The sequence below is a fragment of the Lagopus muta genome, chromosome 8, assembly GCF_023343835.1.
Source record: "Lagopus muta isolate bLagMut1 chromosome 8, bLagMut1 primary, whole genome shotgun sequence".
NCBI classification, from domain to species: domain Eukaryota; kingdom Metazoa; phylum Chordata; class Aves; order Galliformes; family Phasianidae; genus Lagopus; species Lagopus muta.
The window spans coordinates 10,636,411-10,654,499 of NC_064440.1; the positions used below are offsets into that span (position 1 = coordinate 10,636,411).

At 45.1% G+C, this 18,089-nt stretch overlaps 1 protein-coding gene across 6 annotated transcripts in view; it reads left to right on the plus strand.

Annotated features, from left to right (window-relative positions):
• CLASP1 (cytoplasmic linker associated protein 1) overlaps positions 1–18,089 on the plus strand; it is a 154,846-nt gene that overhangs the window by 6,936 nt on the left and 129,821 nt on the right. For all 6 annotated transcript variants that reach the window (XM_048954032.1, XM_048954035.1, XM_048954033.1 and 3 more), the window contains one exon: positions 2,597–3,071. In XM_048954032.1, coding sequence (XP_048809989.1) covers positions 2,877–3,071 — 195 coding nt within the window. In that variant the 5' untranslated portion in view covers positions 2,597–2,876. Of the gene's footprint in view, positions 1–2,596; positions 3,072–18,089 lie in introns of those variants that run through there.

Here is an 18,089-nt window from a genome sequence, read left to right on the forward strand (position 1 = left end):
AAGAAAGGCTTGAAAGTTTGGCTGTTTCTTTCTCACGGCCCTGTGGGCACCTAATGGCTTGTTGGATGTGCTGGGACTTGTTGGTGTGAAGTTAATCAGAGATGGCTATTCTGTGGTAAGTCGCAGTCATTCACACCCTCCTGGATTCTGAATTAATTTTCAGGTGTAAGCAGGTTCCATGTTAAGAGCAGTTAGGGGGCTTTCCTTGCCACACCGACCTAATTTTAACAGAGGTCTCCTGTTGAAAGTGGGCAGCTCGTGGAATCCAGAAGCAGGTCACACAGCTGGCTTGGGATGTTTCAGACTGGCAGTGCAGGATGTGAAGGACCCTCTGGTGTAAGGAGTGCCTTGAGCAAGGAGCAGCAGGGCCAGCCCATGCTGAAGGGCAGGGATGGGCCGGTATTCAGAGGCACAGATGAGGAGACTCAGTGGAAGACTTCTGTGCTTTTGTGATTGAAGTGGCCCAGTTCTTCCCCTGTGCCATTTTGGGGAGTGGTTTTTATTTTTTTGTCAAGATCAGTTTAAAACTATCACTTCTTGTTGGCTGCTAGAAATCTGTTGCATTCTGTAAGGATGGGAGAGATCAGAGTATTTCAGTTGGTGCTGAGCTGACACAATGGACAAACTGCAGCTCCAGTAATAAGGAGAGGTATGGCTTTCTGCTAGTTTGGAACCAGGGTCTCATTTAGAAAGGAAAAAATAAGGGTTGCTGTGACTTTGAGTGCTGATTGAGCTGTTGTTGACAGTTTCAGAACTGGAAGTCGAGATCTTAGCTATGGTCTGACAGGGAAGCTAGTAATAGAAGACATGATTGTATTCCTACTTAATAGGTAGATAAATAGGTTTTATGAAACAATAAGACTTTGATATGCTCTGTGGACAGCTCAGGAAGGTGTGCTGATCAGAAGCAAGCAGAAAGTTGTATTCTGGTCGTTTCCCATGGCACTGACAAAGCCCCAGGTGCTTTGCAGATGCAGCTGATGCTTCCTTGCTGCTCCAGAGGGTCAGGTTTTGCTGGTGAGAAGGGATTTCAGTCTAAGGGCATGAAGCAACCCTTCTGGTTGATGGCAGGGCTTGCCAGGCAGTTGGCTCAGGTATGTCCCTGGCTGTACAGAACCAGTTTGGATCACTGTCAGCCAGTGGGGATTTGAGCTGCAGGGCTGGGCAGGGGAAATCCGTACTCTAGGGGCTCTTCCTGCCTGGTGAGTAGTGGTGCAGCTGGTGTGGGCAGCCACAGTAGAGCTGCAGGCTCTAGATCCCAAACTCGGTTGTTGCCTCTGGAGCTGTGAGTGGCATTTGTGGGATGCAGCAGTGTGCAAGTGCGGCCAGGGAGGATGGAGGTGAGATAATGATCTGATACAGCGTGCTGTACAATTGTACTTTTACTTCCAGACAAGGGATTCTGTGAGCATCTCATCTGCTTTCAGACCTGCTTTGCTTTTTATTAGCTTTAGTTGAAGGCCTTGTTTGCTCAAATGGAAGGTATTTGGAATTGCAGCCCCAGTGCTTCCAATTAGTGAACGTGTGCCTCCTGCTTCCCTCCAGTAGTGTATTGAACCAGGTGTCTGCTTCACAGCCTCTTGCCTCATACTGAGCTTGGCTTGCTTTCCTTGTTGTGGTGCAGAAAGCAGAGCAGATGTCAAGCTCTGGCTATTATTAGGCTGGAAACAAAAAGGTATACAGGGTTTTTATCCTCTTCTAACTAGAAGTGCTAACTTGGAAGAGGAAGTGCTTCAGAAGCAGCATGGATGCAATGGGAACCGTGGGCTGGTGGAGGACAGCTGGGAGGTCTGTGCCTGGATGGGATGGTTTGGCTGCAGGTTGAGAAAAACCCTAAAGAAAAAAAGCTTATAATGCGGTCCATGGAGAAGAGAACTTCAGATGTTGGGGAGCATAGCCAAATTCAGATGTGCAACTACTTTCTTTTTAAAAAAGATGCTGTGCCTGTGAATGGCAGCACAATTTGTCCTGGCCTTTCTTCTCCGTGGCTGTGGTTCTCAGGAAGCCACAGGCCCTGCTGGCTGAGTCCTGCTTATGCTATTGCAGCAGACTTTTTCCTAGGTCTGTGCTTTGGTGCGTCAGGATTCAGCCTGGAAGAAGCTTGAGCATCGGGTATTTGAAAACTGCTTGTTTTAGGATCCTGGAGCCCAGCATTAGGGCTGAATCCTGCAGGCAGCTGGTGGCACTGACTGCTGGTGGCCTGTGGTACAAACAGGATCCAGATGCCTTCCTGCTTTCACTCCTTAAAACAGATGTGTTTTCCTGATGGCCTGCATAAGGGTTTTGTCTCTTCTTTTGTGGATGAATGGTGGTGGTGGTATTTGGAAGAATATTATTCATTCTTACTTAAGGCCCAGGTTTGCTGTCTGTCACTAAAGCTGCTGCTGGGGATCTGCTGGCTAACTGTTGTGAAGAATAACCAGAGGTTTTTGTCTTGACCTACCTTGTCTGATTCCTTAAAATAGAACAATGCTCATATCCAGCTTATCACAGCTTTGCAGCTGTATGTGAATAACCCATTTTGTGACATGCTTTCAATCTTTTTTTTTCCCCTCTGTTCTTAATTTAACCTATAATACTGTTCTTTTTCTTTCAGAATGGACTGCTGAATTGAGAATTATTGCAGACCCAACAGTACAGCACTGCTCATTGCTTCATCTATCACTAGTTATTTAAATTGGACTTTTAATATCCTGCCAGCTGCTGTTCACACACACATGCTGCATTGTTGCCATTCTCAGAATTGCATCTTTGAAACCCAGGCCCTCAGTAACCTTCACTGAACAAAGAAGTGACCTCCTGCGTACATTCATAGAGGGATTTTTTGGACTGTCTGCCCTCTAGCTTTTTTGTTAGTGCTGTGTTTCTGAGACACTATGGAGCCCAGTATGGAGTACTGCTTAGCGCAGGTGCTGCAGAAGGATGTTGGGAAGAGACTTCAGGTTGGTCAGGAATTGATAGATTACTTCTCAGATAAACAGAAGTCAGCTGATCTGGAACATGATCAGACGATGCTGGATAAAATGGTCGATGGACTGGCCACCTCTTGGGTGAATTCCAGCAATTATAAGGTAAGACTTGTCAAATTACAATGAAGATTTTGGTTGTAATTGAATTCCAAGTGATGCTTGATCCAAGTGGAACTTGTGTACTTCTTAATATGCTGTTCTGTACTTAATATGCTGTTCTGCAAGCTGATCACTACACTGAGTCAACCATCCTGGTCCCATTTCTTGGGAGCTGATTGCTGATATGATATTAAGGATTCATGGCAGTTACACTTCAGCAAACCAGATTTATTTTGGGTGTTTGTACTCTGTGATATCCTGATTTCTTTGTATATCTTGTTTGTCTGTGGGATGCTTTGATCATCCCATTAATTGACAGTGTGGATGATTTCTTGCCAAATAAAAATGGCGAAAAGCAAGTGTGTGTGTGTATCTACATATATCTATACCTGGTTTTATATACATATATATGCACACACATATATACAGCCTTTGCTTTTTTTTTTTGCTTTTTCATACTGTCCTTAATTCTTGCTAAATGTTTTTTGGAGATAATTTAAGTACTACTGGATCTACTGCAGTTAGCTCAGGAAGGGTAATGAGTGTGTTCTCTTGAATTGAACAACCTTGCATCCACAGTAGTGGGTGAGCAGTGGGATTTAGAACTCAGCTGCCTTGTTATCCCTGTCATGCTGCTTCTGATCCCTTGTCTGCAGTTTCCTCACTGAGGAGGGGTTTGCAGCTGTGCTTTGGAAAAGTTGTGTCCTGGTCATTTCCCAGGCATGCTGACAAGGCTGGTAGGATATTTAGGCTGTTGTTACAGGGAAGAGGTTTTGGTATTTTCTGGTAAGTCCAGAAAAATCTGGGAGTAAAACCTCCTACAGACTTGATGCTGAAGCTCATTAACAAGAGTTATACTGGAGCTCTTGCACATAGAAGTGAGGGAAAGACTGACTGTGTGGGTTGTGAGTGCTTTGGAGCAGAACATCCTCAGATTCATTTAAACTTTTTAATAGAAATTTTGATTGAAAGGTAGCTGTGAGGATGATGCATCTTGGCCATTGTGTTCTGCGGGGCTGCATGTCTGCTTTTGTTTGTCAACAAACTACTGTGTTCAAAGCTGCTTGGCATACAGAACCCAAAAACCCAAAGCCAGTGGATCCATTCTGGCTGAGCACACGAAGAAATCTGCTGTCATTAACAAAAGTTGTCTGTGCAGTTTCCTGAGAGCTTTCATTCCCCTTTTTCTCGCTACCTGCCTTTCTTTCCATGTTTCTTGGTGGAAACTGCTCTTGCCAACACAAACAGAGTAAACTTGACATTGTGTAATGTGCCATTTGCTTAGGCTTTATGAACTGATGTGAACTGCAGAACTGTGCAGTACTTTGCACTTTTGGCGTCACACTTAGGTTGTGTTTTTTCTTTTCTCCGTTGAACTACAGCCCACCATGTCCGTGGCAGTGTTCATTATCCAGGAGCAAAACAGTGGTACTTCTGTACTGGAGTGATTCCACTCATGTTCTATAGGTGGCATTTGGTTTCATTCAATAAGTTCTAGTAAGCATAACATGGACTTATCTCAAGTTTCTGGAGGCTGTTTTCTCAGTAAATGGATGTAATCGAGTATGTGAAGCTTTTAAGTGGGACAAGCAGACTACCTGGAGTTAAGTGATACTACTTTTAATATCCAGCTGATGTTTCATCTCAATGTGCCAATCCCTTTTTTGTTTTAGTGCCTGTATTTATATTCCTGGTAACTTTCCTCCAGGCTGCTGTGAAATGTGACATCTCTGGCACAGTTCAGCTCAGTTTGCGCTAAAGGGAGCTTCAGCTGCTGCTGTGCCTTTACAGGGAGGGCTGGAGTTGTCTTTGTCATTGGTTTGAGCTGTGTAAATCATGACCATCGCTGACAGTTTGAGACGTTGGTGTTTTTGTAGGCTGCTTTTATTTAACCTGACGGTATTTTGTGAAGCACTGAGACAGGACACAATACCATCTTCTCTTTCACTTGAGAATAACTAAAGGCTGCACTGAGGCACGTGCTGTGGGACTTGTGGTGATACTAGGGGCTTCGGTGGATTGTCTTACCTTCCCAATCCTATAGCAAGGGGAGGATGCTGAAATCAGCAGAAGTCATTGATAGACCACCTTACTTTGAGCTGCTTGCAGCAGCGTGTAGTCTTGTATACTCTTGTCAGGTAGGTACAGGATCTCCTGATGAATGCATTTGTGGCCAGTGTGACTTCCTCTGCGTCCAGACTGATGAACCAGTGATGTTTTGTGGTGGGATGCAGAGGAATGCATCTAGGATCTTAAAGTGGTGTTTGTGCTTCTGGAAGTGGGCTGAGGGTGTTTGGCAGTGACCTTCTCTTGGCATTTTCTCATTGAAAAATGGCAGGGCATGGTAGTTTGAAGTGAAAATAGGTAAAGAACTTTGTGAGATTTGTTGCTTTTTATTTATTCTAATCAAGTAATCATCATTTTGGTGCTGCTGTACTCAGTGCACTTGCCAGGGGGAGGATCCTCTTACCCTTACATGGGACAATCCCTTTGCTCCAGATCAGCTTGGTCTGAGAGATGCTCTGTATCCAGCAGGTTGACCTGTAAGAGACATGAGGAGCTGACTGGTAACAGAGCCCGGTGGCTGAAGATGTTTTCTCTCAGAGGTCTCCCAGGTGAACCCGGCACATAGACAAGTCTGTCAGGATGTGAGCTGTGCCCTGCTCTTGCTGTGTGTGGGACTCCTGATTTGATTCCTCTGCCTCCTGAAGGTTTTCGTTACTTACAGAGATAACAAAGTGAAACATGTGGTGAAGTATTGCAGGGAAATTTATTTCCCCTGACAGAACTCATAATCATGTTAGAGAAGGCAGCCTTCCTTTCTCATCTGTGTCTGCATATCAGATGTTACAAGAGCGTGCTTCGCCGAGCTGAGGAGAAGGAAAACTTACATAAATTAGCTGGCTTTCTTAAACTCTGTATTGAGTAATGTTTTTGGCTTCTCTAATTGAGGGGTAGAACAGATGGTGCAGGCTTAGTTTAAAGTGGCATCCATTAGAGTTACTTAAGCTGATGAATGGTTGTTCACTGTAGGCATACGTTTGTTCTCTATACCATGTTTATTTTAGAAGAAATTCAGTGGAAAAAGTCCTGATTGAAGGAAGCAGTTATGAAGCGTGGTTATGGACTAAGGTGGTAATTTGGTAGGTGGGCTTTGTTGGATACTTAATGCACAGAGAAAGGAGTCTTTGGCATCTGGGGAAGAAGAAAAGAGTTAAAGGGTTTCCAAACAGCTGTTAGCTGGTGAGTTTGGGGATGCTGAGGGGTATGTGAACATCAGTGAGAGCTGCATTTATTTAATGGCTTCTCTCCAGAAAACCTCTTTACTGTGGAGAGGTAACTCCTAATAGGAAGGAAGATGAACTAGAATTATTCTGATGTCCAACAGATGTGAGAAAATGGGCCACCAAGAGTGGTTTTGAGATCTGTACCTGAATGTATGCATTCATATTGCAGAAATGAACTCTGACTCCAACTCTTGTGTGGGGAGAAAAGCTATCTTAGCAAGGGCTAAAAAAATCAATGGGCTTCAACTGTATTTGCAGAATATGGCCCTGATTTTAAGATGCTGGTGTTGGCAAGCTGCTAATAGGTGGGTTATCCTGCCTGAAACCTAGGAAAGAGCAGAGGCTTGGCTCCAGGATATCCATTTTCCTGTAGGCATTGAAGTTATTTCCCTGCAGCTCCCAGGCCAGCTGAAGGGCTGTTTTTCCTCTGTGTATGTGCAGTATCTGTGGCTGCTTTTTTAACCCTCACTGCTCTGTGTGGCAGCTGTAGCAAATCAGCACTGAGAACTTTCCTATGGATTCATCTTCCCCTCTTCCCAGGTAGCAGTGGCTCTGGATTGTCCTCTAGCACCTGGAATGGCAGGAACTGGACAGTGGGGTGGTAATGTTTCTCTGACTGGTTTATGTGGTGTGTTTGTGCTCCTGTAAAGCAACAACAAATAAGCCTGTGATCCCAAGTGGTGCAGACAAGAGGATCTTTCAGTTACTCACCAACGTGTTATGAAATGGAATATAAATAGTGAGAAGCCACAGAAATCCCTAGGGAGCGTGAAGAGCCCCCATACTGAAATAAATAGGAGAGGAATTTGTTCTTGTAATGGCACAAATTTGGGTAGGGTCAGTCCAAAGCTCTGTGTTGTTTCCTGTCTCTTCTCTCTGGGGCTCACTCTGGGTGGTCATTGAGTGCTCTCACTTGTAAATCCATCTGGCTTGTGGATCTGAGCCCCCTCTTCTGGTTTCTGCTGCAGTCCCTTTTCACTTTGGGTGTTAGTGCTGGGATGTGCACTGCAGCAGCTGCCATTCAGGCTGTGTGATGACCTGCCCTTAGCTTTGGGGTGCTGGGTTGTGAGGGCAGACAGAGCCAGCCCTCCCGGGGTCTCGCCACCATCACGGTTACTAAATTGAGAGGACAAAGCTATTCCTTTAATGCTGGTGTAGTGTGTCAGCTGCAGTGCTGTGGTGCTTGTCACTGGGGCTTTTTCAGAGGTCTGGCATGATTTGCTGTCCCCTGGGAAGCCAGGGGGTATATTAGCTGGCTGCAGCATGAGGGTCACAGCTGATGCCTGTGTGGAAAAGGCAGATTATTGGGGATTTAGTCCCTTGGTGATAAGGGTGCACTAATGCTATTGTGCTGGGCCTTATTGGGCCCTGTTGTGGAATGTGCTGTGCGGTGCTGGCTGTGTGCTGGGGGAGGAATCTGGGCTGGAACAGGTGCAGGGAAGGGCCAGTGCAGTGCTCAGGGGGCTGGAGAGCATGGCTGGCCTGAGGAGGCTGAGGGCTTGCTTAGCTTGTGGAGTGAAGGCTGAGAGGGAGTGTGATGGCTGTCTATAAATACACATCAGAGGGGTGGACGTGGGGTGGGGGCGAACGGTTGGAGCTAAAGGGCAAGGTTAGCACAAGAACAGATGGGTATGGACGGGCCAGAGTAAATTTAGGCTGGATGTGAGATGAGGGACTGGAAAACTCTTAAAGAGGAATGGGTGAGAGTAAGACATGTATTTGGTTTTAGGATTGTTCCTGTAATGCTTTGGAGTAGTTTATAAGTAGTGTATGTTTATAAAATACATCATAAAATAACAGGATTATCCATGGCTACAGGGAGAGCCCACTGCAGTCCTTTGTCTCTCTGGTAGAACAGTATGTGAAACTGCTAACACTTTGGAAAAAGCATGAATATTTTAAAATGTGTGCTGGCTTGGGTCCTTAGAAATCCCACAGAGATTTACAGAGACTGTTCATGCTGTGCCTGAGTGCCCCTATGGAAATGCCTTTATGGAGGAGCAGCCTGTTAGGTGTGTATGTGATCAGGCTCCCCGGTGTTCCATAGGCACTATGAGCCCTTGCTTTCCCTGCTGCTGGGACTGGTGCCTGGGGGCTGTAACCTGAACTGGAGGTTGGTTGCCAGGGTGGGATTTACTGGCATCCTGATTTTTGGCAAGCTGGGTGATGTGAGCAGGGCCTCTAAAATGGCTCAGTGGAATTATTCTGTCCTTTTGATGCTGAAAGAAATACTTATCAAGGGTGTCCTCACCAACACCAGTTTTACCTGCCTCTTCATTTCTCAGCTGAAAGGACCTACCGGCAGTCTGTCTTCTTTGTGAGATGTTCCTCAAATTCTTTTGGAAAGCCATTCTTGTCTCCTGCTTTGAACTTCAGTATGAAGAATTGCCTACTGGTAATCCCACTGGCAAGTGGGATCTATCTGCCTCTGTCTGATTTTAGTTCTTTACAAGCAAAGTTGTTTTTGTTAAGCCTCATTTCCTTATATTTTTCTCTATGCAAGTTTGTTATCTGATGCTGTGATTGTCCTGATGTTTGTTGAAATTTATTAAAGAATTTCCAAGTTATGGGGAGAGTGTAGAGCGTATGAATGATAAATGCATGGTACAATTACATTGATGTCTCTTCCTTAATAGTTTAACTGAAAAAGCATTGATGTGTAGTAATGCAAATTGATACATTTATTTCATCCTGGCACTTAGTAAAAAAAAAAAAAAATAAAAAAAAAATGCTCAGTGTCCATGGCTGTAAGTGCAGCTACATTGGTTCTTGGAGCAGCAGCCCATTGGACTCAGTGGTGTGTAGCAGGGATGCTTTCCCTTTCAGATAAGTGATTCTGGCTTCACCTTCCTTTGGCAGCAGCTTCCTTTGAGCCTGAAAAGTAAGATTTCCTGCAGGGCATGGGGACCAGCTTGTAGGATTGCAGGATAATTTGCCTCTGTTTGTATCCTGTGTGCTCTGGGACCAGACCCCGAAGCACAGGAGGGGAGGTGTGGATCACAGTGCAGACAAGCAGGCTCTATTTTCTCCAAGTGAATGCTGCCACCTACAAATTGTTCATTACTTACTTCCTAGATCAGATCTCATTTTTAACGAGACTGCTCTGTTGTTCCTCATTTGGTACTGCGTTTGTTGCCAAATATGAAACCTTAAAACAAAGCAGCATTTGAGTATTCACGACCCAGAGCAGAGTCCCAGTTATCAGAGCATGGAAGAAAGCAAGATCATTTCTTGATAACAGCGTGGCTGGCAGCTTAGCTAGAGGAAGAAGTCTGTAGGATCAAGTCCTGAATTTTAAGTGTGAGAATTTTCTTGCCTAAGTGAAAGTAGTGCTTTTTCATCTCCAAAAATAGTTTCTTTGAGAGAACTTGGGGAGACAATGTGAAAAGAGGTGGTAGAACCCTGTCCTGTTGTGCCCTTGTTGTAGTGCAGGGTAGGCACGGCATACAGGCTGTGGGCATCTCCTCTGGGAAGTGGGAGCAGTGCAGGGTTAACCTTGATGCTACCACTTTGCTTGGGCTGTGTTTGTGCCTGCCTGAGAGGCTGAGAATTGGCTAACAGCAAACGGAAAACCTCCAGTTGCTTCTATTCAGTGTGTTTTGTTGTTGCACCTTTGAGATGTCTCTGTAGTTACTGTAAATTGTACGTTAGAAATGAGCTCTTACTACTAATTATAGCAGCTCTTTGTTACAGTTGTATTCCACTGGAAGGTAGTGATTCTTGCCTTGTATTCTCATGGCTCCCTCTTTGACTAATAGCAGGTGGCAGTCACGTTGGCTCTGATTGGAAGCCTTACTGCAAGTGGAGTAAGTTATAGTCTGTGCAGTGACACGTAGCAAATACCTGCTTTTAACAGTTAGGTCTTTGCTTATTCAGTGCTTACATTTAGGGATGTTACTTGTTTGGTATGATTTATAGCTAAATTTTAGAGGCTTTTCCTGATGTTTACCTACCACCAGGTTTTATGTAACCTAATTTTCAAGAATGCAATTCCTGTATTTCTGTTATAAATACAGATGATTCTGAGGCTTTCATATTGGAATAAAGCACACTGAAGTTTTGGAGAGAATCCTGTTTGCTCACAGTTGATGCAGTTGGTCCCATTGCACCTTACTGCTTATACCCCTGTTCTCTGGTATGCAGCATATCTAGACACATTCCTATGTCTGCTTAATTACAGTGGACAGTAAGTCCTTGGGTGGGTGCTGCAGTGTACTTCTGTGTCATGGTTCTATGTTTTGTTTTTGTTTTTTGTTTTTGGGTTTCAGTATTCCACGTCAAAACATCATGTAGTGTACGGGGCATTAAAGTGTCACTGTTCCGGGACAGGCTTATTGAAGAAGGCTCTGGAGAAGATATCTGTGTGGCTCATTTAGCTGAGAAATGCAAGGGAATGTAGCAGTGTTGTGCCCTGAGGAACGGAGGGTGCCATGGTGTGCTTCTTGGCGTGTGTGCCTGAGCTGCTTGGCCTCCAAAAGGAATTTCTCTTCTCTGGATGTTGTGTGGAAAGTTATAAGTATGCACAGGCTTTAGAAAGTACCTGCTCTTACAGATTGCAGTGTTTGTTTTTCTTTTCTTTTGTCTGGATAGAGATTCTCTTCCAGGTGTGCATTGGTGGCCTTTCAGGTAGTGTACCATCCACCTCTTCTGTCTTATCTGCCCCTAAAAGTCTTTAGAAAGTGAATGCCTGTATAATGCTGTGAGCTGTGAATAAGATATCAGTGCTTTTGAAAGCCTCCACAAGCACCAGCCCCCATCAGAACCTGAGCTTTCTCACTGGTCTTGAAGAGAACTGCTGCTTTCATGCTGTGCAGGTCCTGTTGTCTCCAGGTGATTTTGTCTGTCTACTGGAAGCTTCATGAAAATCAGAGAGGTGCTTTTCCCAAGCAGGAGGGCACATGTGAGGAAAAGTGCAGCGGTGCTTCTTTGAAAACCTCTGCTTAAAGGTGGGGGTAGTAGGAAATGCAGTGCAGGTGAATGGGGAAGCAAGAGCAGACATCTCAGAGATGAGAACATCAATGTGTGGGAATACTGGAGTAAGATGAAGGTGTGACGTGAAGGCTCACCCTAGTCAGCATACCAGAATAAGAACTTTCTCCCTCCGCAGAAGTAGCAGTGTAAGCGTGGCAGATCACTGTTTCCCGCATACAAGATTAGTTTGTTTAGTGCAAGGCCTGTTACTCCCCAGCGTTGAGTTTGAAAGCCTCTTTCCCAGTGTGTCTCATGTGGGGTGGTGGCTTCTTCTGTCCTGACACTGGTGGTGGTCCATGTTGGCATAGTGCCAGCAGCTGAAATCCCTGTTTGTTCCTCTTGTGCTAACTCTTGAGTTTGTTGTTACTGTTGCTTTTTAATGATTGTGGAAGTGGAGACTAATGTAGTCTCTGAGGACAAGCTGGCTGAAAGGAGAATGGAAAGAGAAATTTAGGTCTGGAATGTTGGAAGAATTGGGTGACTTGGAAGCTGAGGAGCAGAGGGAGTGTGGAGCCCTGGGAGAAAAGGGGCAAGGCTAAGAAGGAAGGCTGGAGGAACTAAGGCTGGGAAGCAGGCAGAGCTCAGCAGGGGAGCTGGCTTTTTGGGGGGCTAGCTGAAGCACGTGTGACTGATGGGCTCAGCACACCAGAGCTGAGGCAGAGCTGCTCTTAGGTGGTGCTTGCAGGGCTGGCCTGTAGCATCTCCTTGTGCCTTCACCCACATAGGCTATGTTCTGAGCTACCCGGAAGCTTTGTTCTTCCAGTGCTGTGAGTTGGGATGGACAAGTATGTGTTCTCCACACCACTGCCTTTTTGATCTAAATGTGTGTGAATTGTTGAGCATTAACGTCTGTTCTTTCTGAGGAAAACTTAGAAAAATGGTTCTTATAAAGAGCAATTTCTACAGTAATTTCTGTGACTTGGAAATTTCTTGGTATTGCTTTGTTCACTGTGGTGGGCAGAAATTCAGAGGATTTAAGAAATGTGTTCTTTTGGCAGCTGTAATACCTCTGAGCAGGCAGTTCAATGTGCCTGGGTGCAGAGTGCATCAGTTGGATGTGTCACTTCTGATCTTCTCCTGAAGGTCCTTGGTGAAAGAATTAAAGCGTTTCTGGGTAAGTGTGCCTTTTTAGGCTGGGCTGGACTTCAGACAACGGAATGATGTGGTACAGAACTCCTCCTATCAAGAGCCTTCAATCTCCAGCACTTAAGAAATTTCTTAAGACAGAATTGGAGTAGTTCATGACCTGCAAGGATTTGGCTGTGCATACGTTCTGCTGCTGTCCCTGGCAGTGGGTACTGATGTTGGCACTGACACTGAGGATGTATTTCACTCCTGCAACTACCAAATTTTTTCCTTGATGCACATTATAAAACACCATTCCCCTTAGTTTACTATAAATACATTAATTAGCTTTTATTGTAGCACAGCTTAATTTTGAGAGCTCTACCAGCCGCCTTAGATCATCAGTGAATAACTGATCATCGATCAAGTCAAAGCCACACAGTGTTTCTTGAGTGTGTATGCAGTGCTGCTGGAAAGATGCTTCATATTCAGCAGGCCTGCTTCTTTGAGAAGGAGGTGAATAGTAGGAAGCAGAGTGGTCTTATCCCAGATGTTTACCCTTCAGTGTGCTGCAGCTGAAGTACTGCTGGCTGATGGTATTTAACAGCTCGTTCAGGCATCTTTCATTTCAGGAGGAATTAGTGCATGGGAATTGGAGCAGAAGAGTGTGGTGTAGATGGAAGATCACTTGGAAATGCTTTTGTAGGTGGTGGCTCTGTTATGAGGTCAGAAGAAAGGTGTTTTAATGACTTCTGTCTGAAAAGAAGGCTGCTTGCCATGTCTACTGGTCATCTTGGGCATGCAGATCTCATGGGTTCCCCAAGCATTTGAGTGACTGTAAAGGAGGGAAACGAGATGAAGGGAAGGGAGTTTAAGTTAGAGAGTTAGGATTAGTTGCTGCAATGTGCCTTTGTATTTCCTTTTTAAAACCTGAGTGCAAATCTATCCCAAAGATTTTTCAGGAGTGTGTTTTATGGTGATCTCAGGGTTGTTGGTCCCACATCAGCATAATTACTGGATGAGGGACGGAGGTGATCCTGCTACTGTCATCCTCATTTGGTGCTGCTGCAGCTCCAGTACAGTGCTGTGCTCTGGCTGTGCTTTGAAGGAAGTGACACCTACTGAGACGATGTGGGGAGTGGTGTGTGAGGCCGTGTCTCAGATCTGGCTGTCACACAGGCTAAGTGGTGGTGGCAGCTCTGAAGTCTCAGGGAAAGTCCTGTGGGGAGTGTGAGGAGGGTGAACAAGTCAGGAGATTGTGCGTACTGGGAAGAGGGGAGCTGCTGGTCTGAGAAATGGTGGATTTGTGGCAAAAGATGAGGGTGGATACCTGCCTTCCCCATGGCATATATCCTCTGGGAGAACAGAGCAGGAGGACAGGTTGTCGTGTGCCTCTTTTTAATTGAGGAGGGAAGTAAGCACACAGGCAAGGAGAGCTGAGGGCAGGACTTTGGGATGGTGCTCACTGGGATGAGAAGTGGGCCAGCAAATTGCTCTGGGGAGGGCAGGAAGATTGCTCCAGCCCGTTTATCTTCTGACTTACTGAAAAGCTATCAGCAGCTGTGAGTGGCATCTGTAAGCTAAGGGGAAAAGGAGGCATTGCTGGGGGCTGCTCTCTGGGGATTAGGCAGGCACTTAGGGTTGTGAGAGCAGCCGTGTGATGATAGAGTGTATGCAGAAAACAGCTCTGCAGCCAGACTTGTCTGAGCAGCAACTGAAAATTCTCAAGAGCTGTCTTCTGTATTCAGGAAAGGTGTGGTAAGGCTGGGACAATGGGAAACTGCTGCTTCATTGACAGCCAGCTTCTGCTGCCTCTGAAGTCAGGAGAAACTCAAAATGACCCCAGCAGCTGCTTAGCACAGCCCCTGTGCTGCCTGCTTGGAGATGGGACATCACTTTGGGTAAATAACACAGCTAACACATGAAATGCTTGAAATAACATCTGTGTCTTGAAGTAATATCTGTTAATAAGGATAATTTGTCTGAATTTTGTTTCTTATGGCTTTTTTTTTTCTAGGAGATGCTTCCTTCCACACTAACCTTTAATAAGTAATTGGGGTTATCAAATCCTATTTGCTTCTTTGTTACAGAAGTCAGTGTGTGTGATGGAAGATTAAGATTTTCCCACTCTCTTTTGAAGCTTGCAAGTCTGAGTTTCCTTATACTCCTGGTGGTTTTGAAGTAAAAACACATTGCTTTTCTTAAGTGTTTTTTTTTTATGGCCAATTAAATGTGGGCTTATCAGAAATCATCTTTTATGCCAATTACTATAGCAGTGTGAATGTTTGTGAAAGATGATGTTTTCTGTATAAAGCTTATACAGAACAGAAGATGGGAAAAAAGTGTGGCTGTTCTGTGTTCAGCTTTTTTGGGGGGAGGGAGGACACTGCCATGGGAATTGATATGGGGACAGTGTGAGCCTTCTTGGTGTGTGTGCAAGCTGCATGGAGTACTGCAGCTTTGACACCTGTGGTGCCTGTGGAGCTCAGATCCTTGTTTAGGGAGCTATAGAAGATAATTAGAAATAAGTGAGACCACTGCTTGCTTGCATTTCCTGTGGAGTAATCCATAGCCTTATCAGAGAGGTATGAAGGTAATGTATGCTTCAGAAGTTTGGAAACTGCTGCATGTGGATCTTGGTGGGGTGGAGGATCCTCGTGTCTGTTTTTCTGAGGTATATGCAACGGTTGTATTGTTAACAAAAAATAAATCACTGTACAGAATTCTTAGTTCTCATCTTCTTCCTTTATTTGATTTGAAGATCCTAAATCAGGTTAAGTCCCGATGCTGTTCCAGAAGAAATGCTCTGTTCACAGAACATAATTGGTGTTGGAGCAGAGGGAGCTGGTTGGGATTCCACGAACTGTACTGTGTAGGCTGTCAGATTAACTGACCTAATGAGCCCCTTCTGCCTCTAAAAATCGGATTTTGGTGCAAATAATAGAGGAGTAAAGAGGTCATGGTCTTTGCTGGCTCTGTTCTTTAATATGGCTTGATGAGAGATAACACTGTTTCAAATGAGTTTTTGTTCCCATGTCCTTGCTGTTTCCTTTGCCCTTCCCAGATCAGTGGTGTGAGAAGGCTGTTCCCTTGCTTCCAAACAATGCTGTTTTGACATTCTGTATTCTGTTCTTGGTTATTTTGGAGAAAATTAAGAATCTCCTTTGGCTTGAATAGAATCAGTATAGGTGTAACTAGCAGGGAAAAGAGTGGCTGACTTACTGGAATTGCTAACTGGATTGTCATTTGGAGTTATGCCTTTGATTGCAAAGGGCAGTTGTGCTCTGCAGCAGATGTAAGAGCTGAGGGACTGTGTGGATTGCCCCAGGACCCATGGTATGCCCTCATCCTTGCAGGGTTGGAGGTGCACTGTACTCCTTGCAATCAAGGGCTGAGGCTTAGCAGGGTGGGAGGTGGGTGCTGCCCCCAGGTGAGGCTGAGCCACAGGATCACTGTGCTCACTGATGGGTTCCCTGTGTTTGCAGCTGACACACTTAGGCTGTATTTGGATATTGTTTTTGTTTGTGTCTGGGTTTTTGAACCTCTGTTGTTCAGTGTTCATTTTAGCAACACTTGCATACCTGCAAGATCTTATTTTTCTTTTATCTGGTATCAAAAGATTAAAAAGAAGCTTGAAAAGGAGGATGCTTTCTTCATTTGACTTGCACAGCTACTTTCCTCCTTAATGCAGTGAGCTCTGGCTTTCTACTGAAAGCAGGCTTGTGTCTGCGCTCAGGGAAGAGCCAAGGGGAGGTAAAGTACTCCTTTTGCAGAGTATCTGTTGGTCTCCCAGTTTTGTTGATGCTCTTTTGTTAGTAAAGAACACTATGTGGTCTGTGTGCAGTAAAGGAAGGACATTTGAGCCTCCTCTGTTCATCTTTGCGTAGTTTTCTAGACTTGGTGGGCCTCAGACTGCAATGATGGAACGAACATGCCTTGTGTAGTGGTCTAAGGTGGTATGAACTGCGTCTGCCTGGAACCCTCAGGCTGAGTGATGTCTGAGAGCTCAGGCCTTCACCAGAGCTGTTCAGTACTTAAGCAAACAAAAACCCCTTGCCTGGTAAGAGGCAAGGCCTCTGCTTCTCCTTGCAAGATCTGATGTGGAAATATTTAATGCACGTTCATTTCCCTTACATATTCTGAAGGAAGTTGGAGATGCACTGTGTTTCTGACTGCCATAGTTAATGATAGGCGAAACCTGGAAGTCTTTGATGATAGATCAAAAGAAAGAAAATAAAATAGTTTTGGAAGGATGAGATTAATGTGGTTTTTTTGTTTTTTGTTTTTCAGTTCTGCTTTTCATCCAAAAGGATCTGGTAGTATTTTCAAACCAGCAAAATGGCTAAACCCATCACTTGAGCATGCAGCTTTTCACTTGACTTAATGATAAACTTGGCACAAACGTACTTTCTTCTGTCAAGGAGATTGGATTGCTTTAAATATTGATGGGATGGTCTTTAATCACCAGGCACTGATGGGGAGGCTGCATGTTGTCCCAAGCTCACAAATGAAGTAGCAGGACAGTCCTACAGAAAAATTTGGAAATGGGCCAATGAACTTCTGCTCTCTCTGGCCCCAGCTGCTTGCTGGGAAATCAGTGAGGCACAGGCCAGGCAGCTTGTGTGTCATCCCAGAGCCCAGGAAGATGTGACTTCCAAAGCCAACAGCATCCTTGTCCTGCAGCCCTGCTGAGGGTGTGTGTTCTGCTTGTGCTCCTGAGCTAGGCAAGAAGTAACAGGTTGCTTTCTCTGACTTCATTCTCTAAGATTTCTCCTCCCCAGTCTTTTTCTGAGCTACAAAACTCAGGTTTTGTTGGTTTGACTGGAAAGCGGTGCAGGATACTTGCCCTGAAGATGCAGAAGCACTTGCAAATAACATACAGGTTCTTTCTTGGTGTTGCCTACTTTGTGTGGAAATACTTCTTCCCTTTTTTGCTTTGTCAGATGCGTTAGGCTGTGTAGTTCCTGGAGCCTGTCACTGCTGCTCTGCTCACTGTAGAACCCAGAGCTTTCCCTTCCAGGTTATTATTGAGCCTCACTGGCCTGCTGTGATGAGAATAAGTTCCTGGAGCACAGCAGTGGTGGGAGAGCTGTCCTCCATCTGCATCAAGGAGGCTGTTGGGCTGAGTGATGCTGCAGCAGGGAAGAAACCCCTGGTCATTTCTTACACTCTTCTTTTTATGCGTAGTTTCTCTGAAGTTTTAAGTCTAGTCCCAAAAGAATGAAGACCTCTCCATAGGTTTCTGTGGTAAAGACTCTTAGCAGTGTGGAGAAGTCTGGGTGGATCACTTGTCCCTTGAGATACAAAAACGTGACTGAAATACTGCAGACTGGGTTTTGTGTGCATCTCTAAAGATTCCAGTTACGGATTAGAGACATCTGTCTGAGTTGCTGGATTGTGATGAACTGAATGGGAAGTGAATTTCTTCCGGAGTAAATGCTTGCTGGGAAGGCAGTACCCTTACAGGGATTAGCTCTGAGGGGAAAAGGTATTTTCTCTTGCTTAGGTGCACAGGTGTTGGAGCTAATACCACGTGCAGCTGCTTCTCATTCCAGGTTAATGATGCTTTGTTCCCCAAGGTCTTGAGGAGCATGCTTAAAGAAGGGAGAAGTGCATTGGCAGGATTCAGGCACCCAGGCTGCTCTGTTGGCCTTGTTCCTCAAACCACCCTGTGAATTTGCTCAGGAGCTGCAGGAAG